Genomic DNA, 24,311 nt, shown 5'->3' on the forward strand with positions numbered 1-24,311 from the left:
CCGTTTTATGGGATGAATTTATGAAAACGCTGAAATTACTTTTCTTTTATTTTATTATTATGCCTTTATACAAAGACTCAAGTTCCGCACTCGAAATAAATTTTGACCTCCATACAAACTTTCAACCCCTTTTTCACCACCTTAGGGGATGAATTTACAAAAACACTGAAAATAGTTTTCTTTTATTTTAATAAAAAACTTTGTAACAAAGTGTCAAGTTTCTAGCTTAAAGTAAAACTCGAACCCCATACAAACTTTCATCCCCTTTTTAACTAAATTTTTCAAAAACGCTACCTACTTATTTCTTGTACACATTATAAATGTAACCTAGTGTGCAAATAGAGAGATTATTACTTATAAAAAATATATTTTACATTATGGAATTTGATGGAATATTATTGATATGTCCAGGCCGCATCAGTCCGCGTCCGTGACCGCGGGCTCCGCTGCGCGCTGCATTACTGCGCATCGAGCGGCGCTGGCGCGAGCCAGGCGGCGCGCGCCGCGTGCGCCGACCGCGTGCTCATGGCCGCCCCAGCCCTGGCTGACGCAAGAGACGCCGACGGCCTGACGCCGCTGCATCTGGCGGTGGTGCATGGGAATGTACCGCTCGTGCAGACGTTGCTGGCGGCCGGCGCTGATGTAAATGCGAGGGATGATGAGCATCACACTGTTGTTCATTGGGCTACTGGTAAGGAAACTTTGATCTTATGATGGCGGTTCTGTGCTGGTTTTCTTCTAATTTTACTGTTACGTTACTTAGCTTCGAATCTTCACTCTCATTTGGAAGTCGTTGACTCTCGTCTCAATTGAATCGTTGAATCTGACCCTAGCAAATTTGGAAGTCGTTGACTCTCTAATTATTGTATTACTCCCTCTACTCTCGGTCATTTGGCTGTTCCGAGTGGTAAGGTACACCTTCATGGTGCCTACCGATGATACGCTCAACATGATCAAACTTACATCGCTACACCTTATTGTGGTTAATGATTGGGCACCAAAACGCCGATGACTCGAGCATATACTACAAGGGCTAATGAGCGTCATTTGCTGGACACGTAGAACCCAAGACATAGAGTTCAAGACTACCGTGAAGGTGATCATTTTAAGAAATCACAACTCAGTTCCCATTTTTCTCCGACAACATTTAGTCTAGGAGTTAACTAAGCATAAGCAACCTGTAAACAAAACTCTAAAAGAAACCTCAAGAAATAGTATAAGTTCACTCCTTTCCTCCATTGTTAGTAGGTACCTATGTGTTCAACTCTTGTCCTGAAATACTTATGTGGCTCCTACAAGTCCTACATTACCTCGAGCCATATAGAACTATAATCTGCCTCACCAAGCATAACAACTGCAACAGCCATTGAAAAACCAGTTTGAATTTGGAATGTATTGCACTAAAACACGGTTAACAATGGAATGAGTTTTCCAATGGCTGTTACGGCCGTTATGCATGGTTACAGAGGCTTAGAGCGATAATGTCTGAGTGAGTCGTTATCTGGCCGGTGTCACTCGGTGGGCGCGGCTCACTATCTTCGCTCGTACTGCGAGCTTGCACGCGACCAATTAGTTACGATCGTAACCCGCTTGGTTGTATATGCGTCAATCACAGTTGTTGATTGTATTGTGCTATCAATTGAATTGAGTTCAGTACCGTTTTCTTCACGTTTAATTCACACCTTAGATTACTAGCATATAATTATTACTTACTTAAAAAACACTTGGTATGCAATGTTTTTCACTACTTGCTCTTGCCTTCATTTTCTGCATAAACAAGCTATAGATTACAAGTATCTGTATCTCTAGGATAGCGAGAAACTTAAAGTTAGTATGGTTTGTTAATGTTATTACAACGCACCTAACAATAATTTTAATCTCAAATCAAATCTTACCTAAAGCCAAGTCACGTGACCGCTTCTCCAAACAAACGTAGGCCCCGTTTTTCTCTCTGGATATTAACTTTATTGACAATATTTTCATTTCATTTCATTTATTTATTTCTACATAGACATACAGTGCAACACCGAAACGTTTACATGAGAGTTTTACATATACGTTATTTACAGGGGTCGGACAAAAAGTGCGAATGACGTCAAACCACTTATAGGATGATTTCAAATAGTATTTTTGATTTTCATAAACAATTATCACGTATCATTTATCAATCTCTTTATTGACCTCTTTATTAAACGATATCACCACTTGAAATGAGTAAGTACGTTTTTGACTGACACATTGTCAATCAGATGAACAGTCAGCGTCAAATACTTCGTAGCAGTCAAAGTGGCCAAATAGTTCGGTACACCATACTAAATATATGGTGTACCGAACTATTTGGCCACTTTGACTGCTACGAAGTATTTGACGCTGACTGAACAATAAATTGACTACGTTATTGTTTAGCTATTGTATCCTCACAATTATATTCAGCTAAAATTTATATTTACTAATATATAAGAAAACGCTCTAAAATGTCATCTTTACTCGAATATTGTGGCAATTTTCCGTTTTTGGAGGTACGTGACAAACACGTATACTGCTAATCTTACCTACTGTTCCCACTTTTGACTATTAAACCTATTTATCTGAGGATCCCACAGACTTGTTCTAACTAATTTCAAATAATTATACCTTATGGTAACAAGTTTCGTGAAATTCATTTTATTCACTACATCACCCTACCACCTGTATTATTAATTCCATGGATTTATTTACGATTATTTTGTTACTTCATTAATACTACTTTGTTACTACATGTCACACGGAAGTTTAAATACAAACTCAAACATCATCCTGTGTGCAAGATTAAGTACGTAATTTTTACGTCATCCACACTTTTTGTCCGACCCCTGGTTATTTATATTATATCTAAGACATTAATATATTAAGAAACAAACACGAAGAAATAATAGATGTTAGCAATGGATAAATAAATGAATACATATTATACATTAAAATAAAACACTTACACACAGTAAAAAATGTCAGTTCATTACAATTACATAATCATAATCAAAATTTGGAAATTAGAGCAATCAAATTACAATTAAACAGTTAAATAATAACAATTTTTAGAGTCTGTGCGGCAAGAGAAGACGACTCTTCTCTTTCCGCACAGACTCTACGTAATTTGATTTTTGTTAACCGCCGCCGCCTATGCCGCTTCCTTTGTTTGTTTTTTTTTTTTTATTATTATAATAAGAGTTAGGAGCTTTTAAAAAATCATAGGCATACAATACAACTAAAAAATAGTACGGAATGTGTTTTTTGCTATTAAGTAATCGAAAAAGGCCAAACCGAGGGACACAACCCACAACTAGGTATAATGGTTCACACACAATATAGAAACTATCAAAAATGACATGTAATTTTTTTTAAATTTTATCAATAAATGTTCTATCTATCTATCTAATAAACTGTGTAGGTATAAATATTTTTCATAAAGTTAATATACAGGGTGTAACAAAAATAGTGGCGATCCGTTTAATGGCATACTCGGTATTGTGTTCTGATAAGAAAAAGTAGAAGGTAAAATTTTTTGACGCGAATTTTTTTTGGCCTTTTTATGAAGGGTCAGCCGACTTGGACAACCTGCCCCATAGAATAAAAATTATTTTTTTCGCGTATTTTTTTTTTCTTATGCTGTTTCTTAATCAGAACACGATACCGAATATGCCCTTAAACGGATCCCCAGTATTTTTTTTACACCCTGAATGTCCAGAGAGGAAAATGAGGACAACGTTTGTATGGAAAAGCGGTCGTTCCCTATGGTCTTAAGCAGATGAAGTTCTAGAAGTTTACTTACTTAAAGTGAATTAAGTATATACTTACTTAATAAGTGTTTTATTCAAGTGCCACCTCCCTGGCATACAACGAGGGACACTATCCATAGTTTCTTTGTATCGATATCAACATTGTCGGTAGTTTTCGTGTGGTGTTCGTTCGAGTCATTAGTTCACGCGGAACAATCGATAGTTTAGAAACGGTTACCCGGTGCGGTGACCGTTTTCTGGCGTGACGTGAACTATTGATTACAGAAGAAACTGAAAAGTTGTAGGCTGATACTTTTTCACGGATTCAGAAAATTTGATATTTTGAGTTGAGTTATGACATGACCACATGACACAACATTTTTAGGTTCTAATAATTGATAAATAACTTAGTGGATTTAATAATACTGTGGTCACCCGGGGAAATGGCCGAACTAGGAATTAATAATGTGGTCATTTGAAGAAATGCCAGAACAAACACATAACTCATTGGTCATTCGGAGAAATGGATAAACTAGAATTTTCATCAGCGGTCATTAGCGGAACTAGGAAATGAACGAACAAGGAATTTGGACGGTGGTCGTTTGAGGAAATGGCCGTAGGTGACCTGATCCGACTTGGTTATTAGAATAATATACTATTTTTTTAGTAAACACCGTAAACCCCTGAAATGAAATTTAATTTAAATCTTTACAGCCAAATACGACACTTGCGATTACAAATAAATCGGAATGTACAATATTCCCTTGCAACTTTAGTAAAAGCAAGTGTAAAAGAAACCGAGGACCATGTATCACATGTGCAGGCGCGGATCCAGCCCTCAAAAAAGGTTGTGGTCACAGCCACCCAAAAATCGGCCAAGTGCGAGTCGGAGTATGAACTCGCTCATGAACAATCATGACTCATGAACGATCATCATCCTATCTTCTTCTTCCTCGTGTTGTCCCGGCATTTTGCCACGGCTCATAGCCTGGGGTCCGCTTGACAACTAATCCCAAGATTTGGCGTAGACACTAGTTTTTACGAAAGCGGCTGCCATCTGACCTTCCAACCCAGAGGGTAAACTAGGCCTTGTTGGGATTAGTCCGGTTTCCTCACGATGTTTTCCTTCACCGAAAAGCGACTGGTAAATATCGAATGATATTTCGTACATAAGTTCCGAAAAACTCATTGGTACGAGCCGGGGTTTGAACCCGCGACCTCCGGATTGCAAGTCGCACGCTCTTACCGCTAGGCTTATCGATCTCAATATACCGTGAAAGTGTTACATCACAAGTCTTTAAGGGATTATCGATTCGCAGACAACGTTTCGCCGAAAATCGTTTGGCAGAGGGATTTATTCGTACCTAGATGTAACTTTTAGTCGACAAACGTTTGGTAGAGCCTGGGTTCACATACCGTTCAATTCGATTTTGTGTAAATTAACAGAACAAAATTGGAAGAATTGCGGGATATTTGCTATTTTACCAAAAATAATTTAACCAAATTTCATTTCCCAACAAATCATTTCATCAATAAAAAAAATCCTATATACTTATTTGCCAGATTTGGATTTAATAAATTACTATTTCCCTAACAATAATTCAACAACATTCATTAAACCAAAAATTTTCACTTGGTTTAAAAATGTTTAACAATTTTTAGTTTGTCATGTTACTTTATAAACGATGTTTTATCCATAGTAATGTTTAGTCTATTTTTATTTATTTTTTACTACAACATAAAAATGAATTGTTGCCAAAAAAGCGAGCTAGGTTAGGTTCGAACTGCGACCCTGGTAATAACGAACTCTTGCTAGAAAAGCAGGTTAGGTTAGAACTGCAACCCCCAGAAAGACAAACCGTTGTCAGAAAAGTGGGTTAAGTTAGAACTGCGACCAGGCAAACTGTTGCCAGAAAAGCAGGTTTGGTTAGATCTGCAACCCCCACAAAGACCAACTGAGACCCCCCCTCCAACCTTCTTTTTGACAGCGTAAGCCTTATGGTTTCGTCTTGGCCAATAAAATAGGAAAGTAGGAAATTGAATTTGTTCTTAGAGTGATACTCGCAAAATTATATTTAGGAATCGAATTTTCATTTAGGAATTTTCCCAGGTTTTAGTTAGGTACTATTTTTCTTTTCTTATTCTCTTTTTCTATGTATCTTAAAGATCTACAATTTAATTTATATTTATAATTCTTGTACAGTACAAGTCACAAGTCTACCCCCAGATGATACTTTATTTTGTGTAAGTTCCAGGGAACTCCGTGTTATTGGCTATGCTTATAAGTACTCAGGTTTTTTGTCTATTATTTATTGTAAACGCTGTAGAACTTCTCAATAAATATAAATAAATACATAATAAACCTTACATGAAAATATTTTTGTAACTTACTTATGACAATCTTCCATACCCTAACTTAAAGGGTTGGGAGTGATTTACTATTAAAAATTTAGATGATCTGGGGGCATCTTGTATACACTCTGCTTTTTACCGATTCCTCATACAGACTTCAACCCCTTTTTCCCCCCTTACGCAAATTATTTTATATTCTTTCCAATAACAAAAACAATCTACACCATTCAAAATTGCACTCCCCTTTTCAGCCCCTTAGGCGCTAAAAATTCAAATTTTTTTATGTACCAAATTTCAGCTTCCTAAGACTTCAGGAAGGACCCTAAGGGTTTTGATGATCATCAGTGAGTGAGTGAGTGAGTCAGTGACGAAATTGTTTTTTAGATACGAATAAAATCTTAAGTATAAGAGCTATGCCAATCGATTTTTTTTATGCTTAATAAGTCCACTACTGACATTACATACATACATACATACATACATACATACATTATATCCCAAGAATGTTTTCTATCTGGTTCTTCAAAAAAGGAGCGTACAGGTTTTTAAAGGGTCGGCAAAGCGCATGTAATATCTCTGGTGTTGTAGGCGTCCATCCGGCTACGGTGACTGCTTACCATCAGGCAGGCCGTACGCTTGTTTGCCACCGACGTGGTATAGAAAAAAAATCCAAACCCAATTTATGAGGGTTCAAAGAAATGACGAAGCACTTCGAGAAAAGGTAGGTAGTGCCCTTGCGCTTCGTTTTGCGCATCTTGGCGTAGTGCCCCCAGAACATTTTTTTGCAAAAAGTTCTAATGCAGAACATTTTTATGCTATTTGTTGAGTTGAGAAATGATTTTTTGGCATAATGTTTTTGCGAATTTTGCGATAAATTGTTTGGCAAATGAGAATCAATCCAAAAACTTTTGGTAAGTCTTTTGGTTGGTGTTTTTTTCTTTCTTAGCACAAAACTTGGTAATCCATTAATTTCATTTGGCAGTGTAATCTATCCGTTTAAACAACTTTTACCCAACTAACGTTTTTTTTACATTTAATTTTGAATAAAGTGACAGTTAAATTATACCGGTTTAGTTAATAATTTAGCAATTGCGGTACATAGGTACATATACTACATACATAATTATATTATCGGCGTATAAGGTAAAATATGGGAAATGGCAAGCGATTTATTGCAGTTCACGGAGCCCTGTTTAGATAGATAACTACGCTAAAAAACTCCTACGCCTAAAAATTAAAAGCTGGCATTATTTTTGGAAATTGTACTAATATTTGTTAATGTTTAAGATTTCTAAGACTCCTTAAGCTAAAAATAAATGCCTCTGTATTGTTAGTAAATGATTATTATTTTTGTTAATAAGTAGGGGTCAGCTGATATTAACATGCTCGAATTTCTAATTAATACAAAAAATCACTCTACCTATCGTGTTTCGTTCGACCAAGGGTTTCTCCGGTAATTGTGACGGTTACCAAACGATTACTCTAAAGTAAATCTGCTTATCAATGTTATGCCAAGTTGCCAACTGACTACTCTGCGTACTAAAATTCTGCCAAACAGTCCTCTGCCAAAGCGTCTGCGAAACAAAACAGCGTAATTTTACTCGGCGAATCAATAGGGCACCCTATTAGGGTTGTGGGCATGCCCATCGTGCCCACAACGGTGGATCCGCCCTTGCACATGTGTAGGTAAGTAATCACATGTGGGTGACATGAAAGATGCCACCCGTTTACCTGGCACACGATTGTGGGTTACATTTGTCGTATTCAGATTTTAGACACGATACGGGTCTAAATAAATAATTGCAGCAGTTGCCAGGCTATGTACACTCACGCTGGCATAATACCTTCCGGCTTCTTGCCCTAGACTAATGCCGGCGCAGTTGAAGGTCAGTTCCGATGCAGGCTTCTCAACGGATGTCCGACGGCACGGCTGACCTTTCTCTTCCTTTCACTTGCAACTGACTTTGGCCTTAGTCTAATTTTAATCTTTTTTTTCTTTTTTAATAGGACATTATTACATAAATTGACTAAGTCTCATATTAAGCTAAATAAGGCTTGAGTTGTGGGTATGTCTTTACCAGGATTTGAACCCGGGACCATCGCCTTCATAGGCAGGGTCACTACCAACTAGGCCAGACAGGTCGTCAAAGCCTTGTTTACTAAAGTCTGCCTTTGACTGTAGGGTTGCCATCCGTCCGGGCTTCCCCGGATTTGTCCTAGTTTAGAATGCGTCCAGGGAGCGTCCGGGGAGGACTTCATTTGTAGTCCGGGTTTAAAAATTTAAAGCCTTAGGCCGCCCGCGACACACGCACAACCTGTTAAAAAATCCTGTTGACATGTCCGGCTTCTGGACTCTAAAATCCGGGGTTTTCACGTGTCTTGTCCTGGTTTCCAAATTTTAGAGATGGATTTTTCAAATCTTTGAGTGAATGGGTATTTATGAAGGTAAGGTTCGGCAGATTACGGTGATGTGGCGTCTGGGTGAATACGACAACTAAATTGAATTAGATGTAGCGCTCATAGTTAAGCGCTGGTGGCCTAGCGGTACGAGTAAGAGCGTGCGACTTGCAATCCGGTTCAAACTCCGGCTCGTACCAATGAGTTTTTAGGAACTTATGTACGAAATATCATTTGATATTTACCAGTCGCTTTTCGTTGAAGGAAAACATCGTGAGGAAACCGGACTAATATCCCAATAAGGCCTAGTTTACCCTCTGGGTTGGAAGGACAGATGGCAGGCGCTTTCGTAAAAACTAGTGCCTACGCCAAATCTTGGGATTAGTTGTCAAGCGGACCCCAGGCTCCCATGAGCCGTGGCAAAATATCAGGACAACGCGAGGAAAAGAAGTAGCGCTCATAGTTGATATTAAATTTAAATTAGGATGAGTACTTACCTAATAATAGCGTAAAATAGCGCCAGCAGGCCAATCAAAACTCACTAATTATTATCAGAAGTTAAGAGCCAAAGTAAACCGTGTTAGTACCAAAATAAGGTTATTTCTTGTTTAAATATTTTTTAGCAATTAGTGAGTTTTGGTTGTCACCTGGTGATAATATTGATTTACACACGAATTACAGTCACGACTTCACGAGTTAACAAGGTATCATTTTATCCGGATTATGCACTGTGTTAAGCTCCAAAATGTTAACTATGACATGCTGGAAAAGGTTTCTGAGGTTTTCTCTACCTTTGTTATCTGTAAGTACCTAACTATACCTACCTATACATATGATAAAGTTATTTATTGACAATAACAATATACATAATGGATATATACAGATGATTACTATAACTAGCTTATATCTAAAATAGGCCCTTGAGGCAATGTACCAAGGATGCTCGCGGCATTTCCTCGTTGTATCGCAATACTGATACGTTGTGCGAGGAAGCCGCCAGCTCTTCGGTCACCAGTTACGTCAACCAGACGTTTCGCGATTTCTCCAAAAAACTTGTGCGCGCTGGGACCCCATGGACCTAGAGTTTCAACGCCAAAAGGTACAAAATGGTACTCTCTACCGAGGCTCTTATATTTATTACGTTTCAAAATGTAAAGTAACATTCATAATTATTATTTTTACTGTATGTAACAGTCGGACATCAGCGCTGGTGGCCTAGCGGTAAGAGCGTGCGACTTGCAATCCGTAGGTCGCCGGTTCAAACCCCGGCTCGTACCAATGAGTTTTTCGGAACTTATGTACGAAATATTATTTGATATTTACCAGCCGGTTTTCGGTGAAGGAAAACATCGCGAGGAAACCGGACTAATCCCAACAAGGCCTAGTTTACCCTCTGGGTTGGAAGGTCAGATGGCAGTCGCTTTCGTAAAGACTAGTGCCTACGCCAAATCTTAGGATTAGTTGTCAAGTGGACCCCAGGCCAGGCTCCCATGAGCCGTGGCAAAATGCCGGGACAACGCGAGGAAGAAGAACTGTACGTAGCAGTCGGAAAGTTACCTATTTGTATAAGTCGATGGATAACGATCAAGTTTATGAGGCACTGTTGACCAAGCAGCTTTTCATAACTGTGACCTATTACAGCGGGCACTAAAAATGAATTAGTACTCAATAGGTAGGTAGGCCGACTTGATTTGCACGACTGCGCTGACCTATAACCATAAAACTGTAGGTATAACAAAGTAATGAGTAATGTTCTTATCGTGGCCATCTTGGTCCATTATTTAGGGGGAGAAACACCTCCCTAGTCCGGCGGATCGACCGAGGCAAGGCCGTGCCCTTGACTGCCCCCATAGGCTACCTTAGGACTGGTATTCGGGGAACTGTTGATTGAAAAGGTCGTGTCAGCTTGATGAGTCAATGGTTTATGCAATCGGGGTTTACCAGGTTAACGCGTAGTGATAAGGCGGTGAATATTTTACGAAGAACTTAAGTCAATATTTAAATGCTTACTGGTTTATGGATTGGTCTGACAGAATATTATCATGTAATACAGGTAGTTAACGGACCAGGCGCGTAGCCAACGTGACTATCGTTCACGCTCCGTGTAACTTCCCCTACCTACACCCCCAATCTACCCCATCTATTAAACCCCGGACCTAATAAAATACTGAACCTAATCGTTAACAATCCCACCTTTAAAATTACCCCTAAAATTTACCTCAACAATAATTTTACCTTAACAATTATTTGGCCAAGTGATCGTCTAGTTACAGGTTAGGACCCCTCGAAGTGAACCGCGGTACCCTAGATTCTTTAATGAGTAACAACTAAATCTTGGACTCTGATTCTACCTGATTAAGTATTACCTAGACGTTAAGACTCGGAAATTTACTATACTAAATAATTTATTATGATGATAAGAAGTAATCGATAGGATTTTATGTTAAGATTCAACCTTCAGCAAAATACCGTAAGACTGTGTTATCCCAAACCCTTTTCTATATTAAATATGACACCTTATAAGTAGAATGAAAATATATAACAATCGACAAGGTATGAGCAGTGTCGTGGTAAAGGATATAGGCTCCGCCCACATGCACAAGGTCGTAGACGACGGGTGTAGCCTTAAGTTACAGAAACTCAATGATTTTTGATGTAATGTAAGATATATTTTTATTAATTTATTAGAAAGATATTTAGTTTTTGCAGCATATATGATTATATAAGTATAAAAATATTTTTGGTAAAATCCTGCTACTCCTATTAAGTCTTCGGGGTAACATTGAAGCAGCACTCCTGGGTTAAGCCCATTTACACACTTATATTAAGATTAAATATTATTACCTATCAATTCTATCGTCTTCTAAACGAGGTGTGAATGGATCACACGTGCTGCCCCTAATGCTAGATGCAGGTCTGAAGACTCTTACTCCGATTAGCAATATCAATCGGGCCACCTACTCCTATCTTATTAGCCAGACGGGCTATGACCAACGCTTCGCAACCCTATGCAAACCTAGGGGCTGACGAAGAGAAGCGATAAGTATTCGTCAGACACCATTTACTTATCTTTTTATATCCAAAAGCTAAGGCTACTAAGCCATTATCCCAGTCCCCATAGCTAAAAGTAGGCTGAATTCCTAGGCCTTTTAAATGTATAAAGGAAGTACAAGTTTAACTCATTACTGTACTTTATGAGATCGTACTATCAAGGTGAGTATTATTCCACTCAAAGATTCCAATGGACTGCGCTCGCCTGCCAAAGGGTCTCTAAAACAAACCATTCTTTAATCCCAGAATAGTCTGTGTTCCTAAACCCAACTTGATATTTAAGGATTGAATATATAAATACCTTAGGACCTGATCGTAATACTCAGTACTTCGTCTCTACACCAAAAACCCAGAAATGAAAATAAATAGATATAAGATGTTACAGATAACCCTCAACTTTCCACTCAGAGTAACAGTCTGGAAGATTTAGGTAATTAAAACCCATTATCAGTATTTCACTAATATTATCATTAGTACACGTTATAAAACCATAGCTTCACGTCATTAGAACCTTTTGAAAGATATATATATATATACACCAACCAATCAAATTTCTAGATCAAACCTAAGAGAGACCCTATAACAGTGTGTGTGACTCTACCCTATTCCTACCCTTAGACCCTAATCTAGTATGTCCAGAACACAGATCGTACTTACCATTGGTCTAGTGATTTGGAACATACACAAGTGTATCCCTAAGTCTAAGCTGTAAGCATTCGGCCGACAAAACCGAGGTATAGCAAACCCTAGTGTCTGTGTGATTGGCCCCCTCCTCATCGCCACGTGGGCACGGTGGATGAGAATAGACCGCCCTAGCATGTCTATAGGTAATCAGCGCACTAGCACACACACCCGTACCAGTCACATGGGATACCCCGCCATGACTAAAACTTTATCTGTGTTTGTTACCAATCATGACAGAAGCTCTCCCGTGACCAGCACTAGCATGAGCCAGAGCACCGAAATATATAAATATATTTAATACGAGACCTAGCCTCAATTACTGCAGACTTCAGTGAGCTGAGATTACTCTCAACGGCACGCACGTGATGCCCTCACATTCATCTAACAGCTGGACCTTGAGACTAAGGAGAGTATGCTCGCCTCTTATGTTGGTAAAGAAGAGACGCCAAGTCCTCTCAACTTGGAGCAAAAGACTTCTAAACAGCTGCAATTTGTCACCGTTAGGGAGAAGCTGCTTAGATGGACAAACTGTTAGTCCAAACAGTGATCTGGCTTTATAAAATAACAAACTAACCTCATAGAAAGGTAGTAAAATAACAAAATTAGATTTTACTAACAAAAAACTCACAATATAGTAACACAGATAAGGAAGTAAAGAATCTCCACCATAGCCTAAGCTTAGCATTACGACAACATTGTCCCCGCAATGCCAAACATAGACACAATTTACAAGTTTAAATTTACCAGGATAATTCCCAGCAAACACAAACAAATAGAAGGAATAGTAGAGAAACTTTACTTACCCAAAGCCAGAGATACCGCCAGTCCGATGGTCAAAGAATGAATAATCTCCTCCGTACTTTACGGCCCTTTTATATACTTTAGTAGCGACATAACAGCGACATAACGGCGACATAATGGCGACTAGCGACATAATAGCGACATAACAGCGACATATTGGCGACTAGCGACATAATAGCGACATATTGGCGACATAATAGCGACATAACGGCGACATAATAGCGACATAACGGCGACATAATAGCGACTCAACGGCGACATAATAGCGACATAACGGCGACATAATAGCGACACAACGGTGACATAATAGCGACACAACGGCGACATATCGGCGACATAACAGCGACATAACGGCGCCATAATGGCGACACAATGGCGACACAATGGCGACACAACGGCGACATAATAGCGACATAACGGCGACTAGCGACATAATAGCGACATATTGGCGACTAGTGACATAATAGCGACATATTGGCGACATAACAGCGACACAACGGCGACATAATAGCGACACAACGGCGACATAATAGCGACATAATAGCGACACAACGGCGACATAATAGCGACACAACGGCGACATAATAGCGACATAACGGCGACACAATAGCGACATAATAGCGACACAACGGTGACATAATAGCGACACAACGGCGACATATCGGCGATATAATAGCGACCTAATGGCGACATACTGGCGACATAACGGCGACACAATAGCGACATATTGGCGACATAACAGTGACATAACGGCGACATAATAGCGACATATTAGCGACACAACGTCTTTTACGCACACAACGACAGGATTCGCTTGGTAGTCAGTTTAAGTAGACCAAAAAAATGATAAAATGAAACGTTTCAAAACCTATCAAGCATGAATATGCTAACATTATTATTTAACTTCAGGTATTATAGTTTTGTTTTCTGAAAATAACGTCTGTATTGTAATATTTTACGTTTATTATTAAGTTAGTAACTCAATGTTCTTTATTACACCAATAATTATGCATTTATTCTAGGTTAACTTCAATTGATTATTATCATTCTTCGCAGCATTTTAAAATAAATAAAAAAATGAAAATTCACTGAGTGTTATGTATTTAATCGAAATCACAAGTGGTAAAATACGGAAACATGTTCTTCAAGTTGTAATTGTTAGAATACGGAGTGAAATCATGACTGAAAGATGCAAACGAAGAGTACTGTAGTTTTTCATTATTTTCTATGTGTTTTAATATAAAACCAAGGCCAATATTACGAAATAGGCATATGGCTAGTCACATCCGTAGCGAACGAAACGCAACTGTCACTGTCGCACTAATAGAGAGAGATGACTACGATACGTTTCCTACGCGGCCAGTTCGATGAGTACTTATATAGGATTTAGGTATTAAGTAGGTATACTTTTTGATGTTACCAATATATATTGCCTCACCACGTATAGCATAACAACCCTTTGTAACAGAAAAAACTAGGTAAGTATACAATTAGATGCGTCTCTTAATGCGAGGTAAATGGGAGGAATATAAGGGTCAATTTAACCCTACCACGGCTATAGAGTGGCGAGCTGGCGAGTGACTTTGCTGGCTGTCACATAAAAAAACATTAATCATTTGATCACACGAAACAGTATGAATCCTCCAACTGCCTCGTCACGCATTCGAGATTGGAATCTTAATCAATGTTTTTCATATGTAGGTAGGTATGTATTAAGGTCTGTTTTTTTATTCCGTGGACTAAAATGACGTTTCATATATAAGAAATGACATTTCTTAGTACCACATGAAATGTCATTTTAGTCTACGGAATAAAAAACAGAATATAGGTACATACAAAAACCACCTGCATAATGCATATTAGGAGACCTCTTTACAATTGTTTGCTGTTTGTGCAGTGTGCGGGGAAGTAGGCGCACTGCGCGCTGTCCTCGCCGGCGGTGCGGACGCTGCCACTCCTGACCAACACGGGGGCTATCCACTGCATTACGCGGCACAGATGTGCGGTGCTCCTGCAGCTACCGATCATCAGGTATAATTTTAAAATCCCAATAACTATATTTCAATAATTTGGGAAGTTGTGAAGTTAATTGATTAGAGACTGTCACCAAGTAAGCCTTGAGAACTGAGAAATATCCGTACTTTGTGTCTGTACATTCTGTACAAGTAGCGCTGTTTTTAAATGTTTTCAGTCCAACATCAGATTATTATGGGCATTGAACTTCGGGTGCTCATCTCATAGATATTTTAAAAAGGTATTAGGTATACCTACTGTAAAGTCTGTAAACACTTCTTTCTGAGTTAGAAAAAAGTAGAAGAATATTTTTTTCACGTGAAAAATTTTTGGCCGTTATCTGGAGAGTTGGCCGATTTGGACGATCCCAAAGAAAAAAAACATTTCGCGTCACAAACATTTTTGTACTACTTTCATCCTAATCAGAAAACGATACCAAATATGCCCTAAAACGGATCCCCACTATTGTTGTTACTCCTTGTGTAAGTATAAATGTTAGACAATAAGTAAAATTGGTAAAATATAGTGTAAGAAATATTTAGGTCGGGCCTGGCACTAAAGTAACGGAATTACGGAATTGTCAAGGCCAAAAGTCATGGTCAGTGATGGAACCCTGATTATTATAATAGTAATGTGCGTGTTTTCTGTATAACTTTTGCGACTTATTTATTGTGTTCTTCTTTGACTGCAGTGGTGTATTGTATTGTATTACTTTATTTGCTAGAATCATGGTTAACACTGATGTTACATGAAAATATTAGTCCAGAGTCCAGCACAATTCTGCCGACTTACGGCGTGCAAATTTTACTACAAATACTTATGACTAACATGCATTTACTCTATATTTACATTTCATGGATTAATTATTACTTAATAATGTCAATATTTATAATTAGTTAGTAACAAAAAAATCAAAACCAAAACGAGTATGATAATATTACCAAATTTCCTACAGAATACATTACATTGCATTAATTAAATTATAATTTAGGTACAACCATTTTCAATACAATTAAATTTACAGCCCTTTATTGCGCATAATTATTAAATCTACAGATAGTTTCTTTTAAGAATTCCTTCACTGAGTAAAAGCACTGCTCTTTCAACCATAAACTAAGTTTTTTTCAAAAACTGTTATAATCCATATCCGTAATTTGTTTTGGTATAGAGTTATAGATCAAACAAGCCATGAAGTAGCAATTTTTGCGGTACAGTTTTAGTCTTGGGGCGGGCATAATTAAATTAACCTGAGATTCAGCTCTCCGGTTGAAATTGACGTTCGGCTTAAATAGTGACATATTTGACTTCACTAATTTAGCTGTTTCAAAGATATACATACTCGGTAGCGTCATAATTATATTTTTTATGAAAATTGGACAGCAATATACAGTTGCATAAGGTCGATCTAGAGTAGGTAGGCTTACTGGCCTCTAGCCGGAAGAAGGAAGTGAGTTTTCATGCTGCAACAAAGGAATACGACCGACTAAGTATTTGAACTAGTTGTATTCGTGCTGAAAATTTTAGCATCTATCTTATCTACACAATGAACTATATTGGCATTTAAATGTACCTAAACGTGTTAATAAACATTAATGTTTGAGTAAATATCCGTTATCAGATAAGCAGATAGACCCAGTAATGCTCTTGGCTTTGTCACTGGCCAAAAATAACATGAGTTCAGCAATTTCTTCGGGCTCTCCTATCCTATTGAGGGCCGTGCTTTTCTTGTAATTTTCCCATATAGCGTCTGCATTCTGCCATCCGCAGTTTTCCAGTATATCAGTCTTCACCGGGCCAGGATTGACGCTGTTAACTCTTACACCGTGCGGTGCCAGCTCTAACGCAGCGCAGCGGGTAAAATGATCTAAAGCTGCTTTGGACACGCAGTATGATGTCAGGGTTAGTAACTTAGGAACATGAAGAGCCGCAGTGCTACCCGTGTTAATGATGTTGCCTTTTGTTTTTATCAAATGGGGCACGGCTATTGTTGTGAGATGGATTACAGCTCGGACATTCGTCTGCATTACAACGTCATATGCTTCGAGAATGTTGCCTTCGAGTAACGAGCCTTGCCTGGAAATGCCAGCGTTATTGATGAGAACGTCTAATTTTCCGAATTTTTCGATGGTTTGTTGAACTATGGTGCTGGCCTGACGTTCGTCAGCAACGTCGGCTTTGATGACGAGGGGTTGTGGTCCGTGCTGCCCGCACTGTTGAGCGACGTTGGCGAGTTTGGCTTCGTTCCGGCCTACGAGCGCGACGCACGCCCCTTGTTTAGCGAATAGCACCGCGGCAGCCGCGCCGATGCCGGAGCTCGCGCCAGTCACCAGGACAACTTTACCGGAGAAACTCATGATGTCTACTGTTTAATTCAGATAGCACTAGACGACGAGAATTTATAGAGATAAGATAACCTACGAAATTAAGTGGCGCGATTGCGATTAATTTTTGATAGAGTTAATCTTATTATGATGCACTTATTATGCTTATGTACATATATTTCGTATTATAGATAACTACAATGTAATAACGTTCCAAGCCTATTAAAACCAGAGACTAGTACCTAAATATTCAAATCGGACAACCTCCATCAAAGAGAATTAAGAAGACCAAGATTGCTCACTTCATACAACGGTTTTGTTACCAAAATTACTAACATTTTCGTAGTCTACATCTAACGTCAAGTAGCGGAACTCTCAGTATTGCTACTAAATAGATGTCACTGCAAACCAAAAGTCTAATGCTCAACGATTTTCAGCTAAGTAAGAGTAGGAGTTGAAAATTACGTTTTTTTATTTATTTTTATGTCGGTGGTTATATATTCTATACATGAGCGTTATGCAGCATTATGCAGCAAAAGGTAGCAGTAGGGACGGTTAGTCAATTGTTAATTACTATTATACGAAGCCTAAGACTTGTTTGTCCCAACCAACGAAGTTTCAAGCTCCTAACTGAAAAATATGTTCTCGATTTAATCCCTCTCAGCCCCCTTAGAAGACTTTCTAGTCCACTATTTAAAATAATGTTTGCTCCCGATGCAAACTTTCAATCCATTTGAACTCTCATCAAAAACGGTAAAATTAGTTTTCGTATATTTTAATATAATGCCCTTTTACCAAGTTTCAAGATCCTTACTTTAAAAAGATAGCTTACTTTAAAAGGAAAGTTCCTAGCTTATTTTCGTAATGTTATATTAAGTATAGGCATACTCTAAAAAGGTTTAAAGCATTATTTGTACTGGATCAAATAAAACTTTCGACCCCTTTTTAACCCTTTTAGAGGGTGAATTTAATAAAAATTTTTCGGGAAGTAAATGAAAACAAAAATAATATGTGAAAAGTTTTCTTAATTTCTATTTAAACTTAATTGTCTTAATTGTTTGTAAAGTACTGTCTCTTAGAATATCGGCAGCTAATTTATTAGCACCACATATATTATATATGCATATAAGTACCCACAACCAGGGATCGTTACCAGTGTTCTGACTACGGGTTTTAAATTAGGTATAACCGGTTTTAGTTGTATTTCGCTATTTATATCACAAAAGCTTTGATTACCGGTATAATGAATAACTGTATTTGACATGTTACCCTCAAAAACCATTACCGGTAATACATGTCAATGTCAATACACTCCTTTATTTGTTTCTTCGAATATGTTGTGCTTTGCCGTATGTATCACATACGTCGCAAATTAATTTTCTTATCCAGTACCTGATAATAGTAGACACTTCAGCCAGCTATGCAGTATGTTATCGCGTGACGTTACAATATTACACCTATTTGTTGTGATTTAGTAGTAGTGTGTGATTGACATTTTACCTTTCAATTGCAATGAATAGTGGTATGGAATAAAGGTATTTAATATTGTAAATAGTCTATATATAGCGGTAAAAACAAAAACGAAAGTGACGAATGACAATTCAGTGACAGCAGTACAGCGCCGTCTGTTTCAGCTACAAAACTAGGGTGCATCTTTTATTTCTAAGACTACCTCTCTGTTACAATAAACTTTCATCCTATGATAAAATCTTCAACGTTAACTTAAAAACTCCGTTTAATTGTCACAGAGCCGAGGCGCTGCACTGGAGGTGCTCCGAGCGCTAGTAAAGGAAGGTGGCGCAAAAGTGGACGTTCGCGATGCAGATGGACGCACGCCGTTGCTATGGGCTGCATCCGCTGGTTCCGCAGCCGCCGTGCTCGCGCTGCACCAGGCTGGTGCTAAAGTTGACGATGCCGACAGGTGACTAACTTACCAAAACCAGTTAAAATACCCCCATAGCCGCCAACCACTGTAAGATCTCACTATGAGATTGGGAATGAGTGGAATGATGCTTTTAAACTGAGAATACTTTATATTTGTGAACAGGGATGGACTAACGGCACTACATTGTGCTGCAGCGCGCGGACATACCGAAGCGCTAGAAACGCTAGTTGGCCTTTGCGGCGCGCGCGTCGACGTAGCGGACTCCCACGGCTGCACCCCACTCCATTACGCAGCCGCGCTGGGCCATGCCGATGCTACGGCTGCTTTACTTCAGCATGGTTCAGATGCCCATCGCCAGGACCGGCGGGGACGCAGTCCCGCACATACTGCGGCCGCTAAAGGACAGATTGAGACTGTTCGCATACTTGGTAATCCAACTGCTTACTTTGGTACTGCTTACTGCTAGCCTTTCTCCGCAGACATTTCGCTTGGTTGCCCTTGGCATAGGCCTCTACCATATTCCTCCATGCGTCTCTGCGCAGAGCCTGATTACACACAATACACACAATGGTTCACATGCCTGAATTTTTATTTTTATACCTACTATGAATGTAGACAAAAAGTATGGCATTCCAAAATACCTCCAAAATACTGCTACCACCCTACCAACACCCTCGAATACTTATTTCTAAAATTTGGAGTCTGAATGTTTTTATTTATTGCAGGAGCGAGAGGAACGAATTTATGGTTGCGAAATTCTAAAGGCGATTTACCATTGCATGAGGCTGTGGCTTCCGGCCGAAGAGAATTAGTGAAGTGGCTCTTAGATGGGCGGCCCTCCCAAGTAAATGCTACGAATCATGAAGGTCGTACTCCGCTGCACATTGCAGCGGCCACTGACAACGCTGATCTGTGTCGCCTCTTGTTGGATCGTGGGGCTGAAGTTAATCCCGTAGCGAGGTCTTCTAAGAACGAACCAATGACTCCTTTAGATTGTGCGACAACGCGCGGTCATAGATCCACTGCTAAATATTTGCAAATGCACGGTGGTCTCCCAGCATCAAAACTAGGAAATACAGAAATTGTCATTGATGGCGCCCCAATAACAGCTTTACCGACACGTAGGGTAACTAGCACAAAGATTGATGTAAGAGATAGGATTAGGATAGAAAAAAGAGAAGTCGTTGAGCTTTCCAGTCCTATCCATGATAGAAGACAGGCAAGAAACAGGATGGATAGTGATAGTACTAATGGTTCATCAACAGATGACAAGAGATCAAGAAGAAGGTCTGATAACAAATATACTAGTAGACATCAAGATAGACGAAAAAGACTAATTGAACCTCAAAAAAGTTTCAGCGATGGGTATGACACAGAATTAGAAAGACAGGCAAAGGATGAATCATATGGTCGAAAACATAGAAAGGGCAGTAAAAAGAATAGGTCTAAAAGTGAGCCCTCAAGACGAAGTAGAAGTAACTCAAGATATCGAGGACGTAATCGATCTGCATCTCAGAGTTCATCTGGTTCAGAAACATATCCAGAGAAAAAGAAAAGTAAACGGCATCGCAAGCGTGGAAGAAGGAGGTCAACTTCATCTTCAGAAAGTAGTAGTTCTGAATCGAGCGAAAGACGGAGTACAAAACGCAAAGGAAAGAAAACCTCAATACATATTGAGAATGACGAGGAAAAACAGAGCGTTAACATTGTAAAATACAAAAGCGCCGATATTATACAACGTTCTGAAATAAAAGAAGATATACATCGCTCTGAAACAAAAGATATCCCTGAGTTGGCTCCAACAGCTAATGAAATTACTGAAAAAAAGGAATCGGATAAAGAAGAAAAGCAACTAGTAAAAAGTAAGACTCTCAGTGAAACTGAGACTGACACTTTATCAGTAAGGACAAATATGATTGTTACAGAAGCACAAATACACATGGAACGCGAGTCAAGCCAACATGGAAGTTCCGAAATTACTGTGACTGTTGATTCATCAAATAATGTATCCATAGAAACAGCCAACCTCTCAGTAACGCATAAAGATTTAAATGAGGAGGCTAAATTAGAAGCAGATGTTGCGGTAACAAGTAGTGTAACTGAAGAAGCTCAGATCAATGATACGTCTACTGGGCCCCAGCCTTCAGGAGAAAATGCCGCAGAAAAGTTACTAGAAACCACTGAGAGCCAATCAAAAGATGAAAGTGCACCTTCAAAGTCTGATCAGGAAAATGAAAATACACAAGCCATAAAAAAGTCGGGTTTAGAATCTCAGACAAGTGAGAAACAATCAAAATCACTAGAGAGTGATAAAGATCCCTCTCAAGATTCAGCTAAAAATGACAAAGAAAAGTCAAAAGAAACGTCATCAAGTTCCAGTTTAGAACGGACTAGGAAAAAATCTTTTCAAGTATTGGCTGGCCCGGAAGAACTATTACTGCAAAGTAAAGATGTAGGAGAACTTACCACTACGTTAGACATTAGTACTGAAAGAAAAGATTCGCGGGACAAAAGTAGCTCTCCAACAGTGTCTTTTGCTAAAAAAGACGAGGTTTTTGAAAGTAAGGACTCAGAAAAACAGCCTGATCATCTAATGGGCGAGAAAGTGATTCATGGTGAAGTAGGTTCAGGGAGTGGTAGTGTAGATAAGAAATTAAGCAGTGAAAGTACTTTAGCGAGTGCTGACGAAAAACGGAAAGAATATTCTTCCACAACAGCGACAGGCAGCAGCAACGAAATTGCACCAACTGCAGATAAGGGTTTGATTACAGTAATTGACGATAAAACTGCGGCAGAAGATCGCGCTGTTCAACAAATTCTATTGGAGAATACTTCAGATGACATCAATTTACCTTTACCGGTTTCACCTAAACGAAAATCATCTAAGGACAGCCAAGGAAGTAGTAGAAAGAGCAGTATTTATGAAACCGAAAGTTATAAAGTACTATCCGACATTGCAAGTGTTACCGATGTTAGCACCGGTATTCTTAAAAAGTCTAGTAAAGTTGACGAAGGTTCCTTAGACGACGATAAAGAAATGGGTATCAAAGATTCATGTGGACGTGTCGCCAGTATTAGTGACAACGAAATATACAGTCACTCCGAGGTTAATGGGCGTAGAAAACGTTTTCGTAAAAAAGGTAGAACTAAAAGTCGCACAACTATCAGATCTAAAAGTGAGAATTCAGAAAGGGGGTACGAGTCCAGTGGATTAATGGATTCAGGGTTTGAGCCAAGTCCTAGAGCAGTTCAGCGCCGAATAATGAGTCCCCGTCTTGCAGCTTATTATAGGCAGAGAAACGCAAGTGGAAGATATTCTGGTAAATCCGACAGTAGAATTCCTGTGCGAAAACCAGGAGATAAAAACGCAGTGGATATGAAATCTGTTACTCAACGTATTCAAACGAACATGAGACGGTAAGTAGTAAAGTAAGGCCAGGCAGCAGTGTCATAATACTCATAATTCTAATATTCTTTTAACTAAAATAGATCACTAATTTAGTTCAGTGGCTCAGGCTTAGCACAGGAGCACCGGACAGTTCCTCGCCCGCGAGATAGACTCTCTCTAATTAATAGGTACAGTTAGAAAAAGCCGAGAAGTCTATCTCGTGGGCGAGATACTGTCGCGGCGACGGGAGCTAAACCCAAAGAAACCAGATCAATTAGATTATTTTTTTGTAGATATTATTGCGAGCGAAAGATCTTTCAACATTTACTGGAGCTAAAGCGTCTACAGATCCGAACAAGCAAAACCAACGAAGCAGTTCTCGTCAAGCGAGCCATCGATGAGTACAACAAGTCCAGCTTAGCGAGCGTAGGCCTCGGTACCTACAGCAGCGTCGACTACTCATTCAGCAGCTTTGAAAAATTCCTCTACGAAAGTCTTCGAAAATTGCAGAAAAGTGGGAAAAAGCACTTGGACAACCTTCCCGAGAGACCAATAGATTTTGACTACGGAGAGAGTGAACTGTACAAAATGAGTTCGATTCCTGATAATCCTTGCCTCTGCACGAGCAAGACTCATCGATGTTTTCACGCGGTTCACGCCTACACCGGCATACCATGCTCAGCTTATAGTAAGTCCCATAACATTCACCGCAAATACTCGTACCTAAATTTACATTAATTAATCACACACTCCAGGCGCGGCGTATTCGTGTCAAATATAATTAACTGTTTAATACCTGACTCATTTCTTATTTTCGTTATACTAAAATAAAATTTATACCTATGCCCTTTTGTACATGAAATCATTATTTATGGGAATATGTAATCGTAATTATTACTCAAGTCTATTTTATTTTGAAGTTGACATCCTAATTTATAAATTATTTTTGTATTCATTATTTTAACTAATTTTTATTTTACTATGAATCATGATTTCATTGTTATTATGTCAATATTATTAATTATTTATTATTCTTATTATATTTGGATTTGATTTGATTTTAATGTACTTACTAACCCCTAGCTATAACGATGGTACTAACAATGTTTTATGGAATTTTTATGGTTCTGAAATAAAAATATTTTATTTTATTTTTATTTATTTTAAAAGCAACGTATGTTTTCAGTACCCTATAAATGGAATCATCACACAATGCCCAAGCCCGCTACGGCTGATCCAAGTACCAAATCAAAAGGATTCCTGCCAAAAATAGCCTCAAAGTCGCATTCGAGCACATCAGGAAAGGCTCACGTCACTCTTGAGGTGTCTCACGGCTCCGAGCGGCAGCTCATCGCATTGCCGGCAGAGAAACTCGACAAAAACAAGAGATACTATGTCACATTCACTGTGAAAGGCTCCGAACCTCCATCGGATAACGACAACGGGTCACCTTCTTCCAACAAAGCTAAAGCAAGCGTACGAAGTGGCTAATTAAAATTTCCGGCGATTCATGATGATTCTCAATCCTTACACACTGCCATATGAAGATGTAGGAATATAAAAAAATATTGGCAAGTAATTTTGCACTGTGTAGGTACCAAAGGTACACGTGGATTATTATCTATTTTGTTGAAAATTGCAATTGTGATTTTGATTGACTGATT

General features: G+C 38.9%; 2 protein-coding genes across 2 annotated transcripts; one reads left to right on the top strand and one right to left on the bottom strand.

Moving 5' to 3' along the window:
* The first annotated feature begins 392 nt into the window (after positions 1-392).
* LOC133528196 (protein phosphatase 1 regulatory subunit 12A) lies at positions 393-24,156 on the top strand. The gene is made up of 7 exons (XM_061865461.1): positions 393-691; positions 14,938-15,071; positions 19,123-19,295; positions 19,422-19,687; positions 19,985-22,676; positions 22,941-23,335; positions 23,834-24,156. Exons 1-7 carry the CDS (start codon positions 526-528, stop codon positions 24,136-24,138), a joined length of 4,131 nt encoding a protein of 1,376 aa, XP_061721445.1. The 5' UTR covers positions 393-525; the 3' UTR covers positions 24,139-24,156.
* On the bottom strand, positions 16,538-17,927 carry LOC133528201 (3-oxoacyl-[acyl-carrier-protein] reductase FabG-like). The gene has a single exon (XM_061865470.1). The coding sequence runs from the start codon at positions 17,405-17,407 to the stop codon at positions 16,643-16,645; it is 765 nt and encodes a 254-aa protein (XP_061721454.1). The 5' UTR covers positions 17,408-17,927; the 3' UTR covers positions 16,538-16,642.
* Positions 24,157-24,311: the final 155 nt, after the last annotated feature.

The sequence above is a fragment of the Cydia pomonella genome, chromosome 19 (genome assembly GCF_033807575.1).
Source record: "Cydia pomonella isolate Wapato2018A chromosome 19, ilCydPomo1, whole genome shotgun sequence".
Taxonomy (NCBI): domain Eukaryota; kingdom Metazoa; phylum Arthropoda; class Insecta; order Lepidoptera; family Tortricidae; genus Cydia; species Cydia pomonella.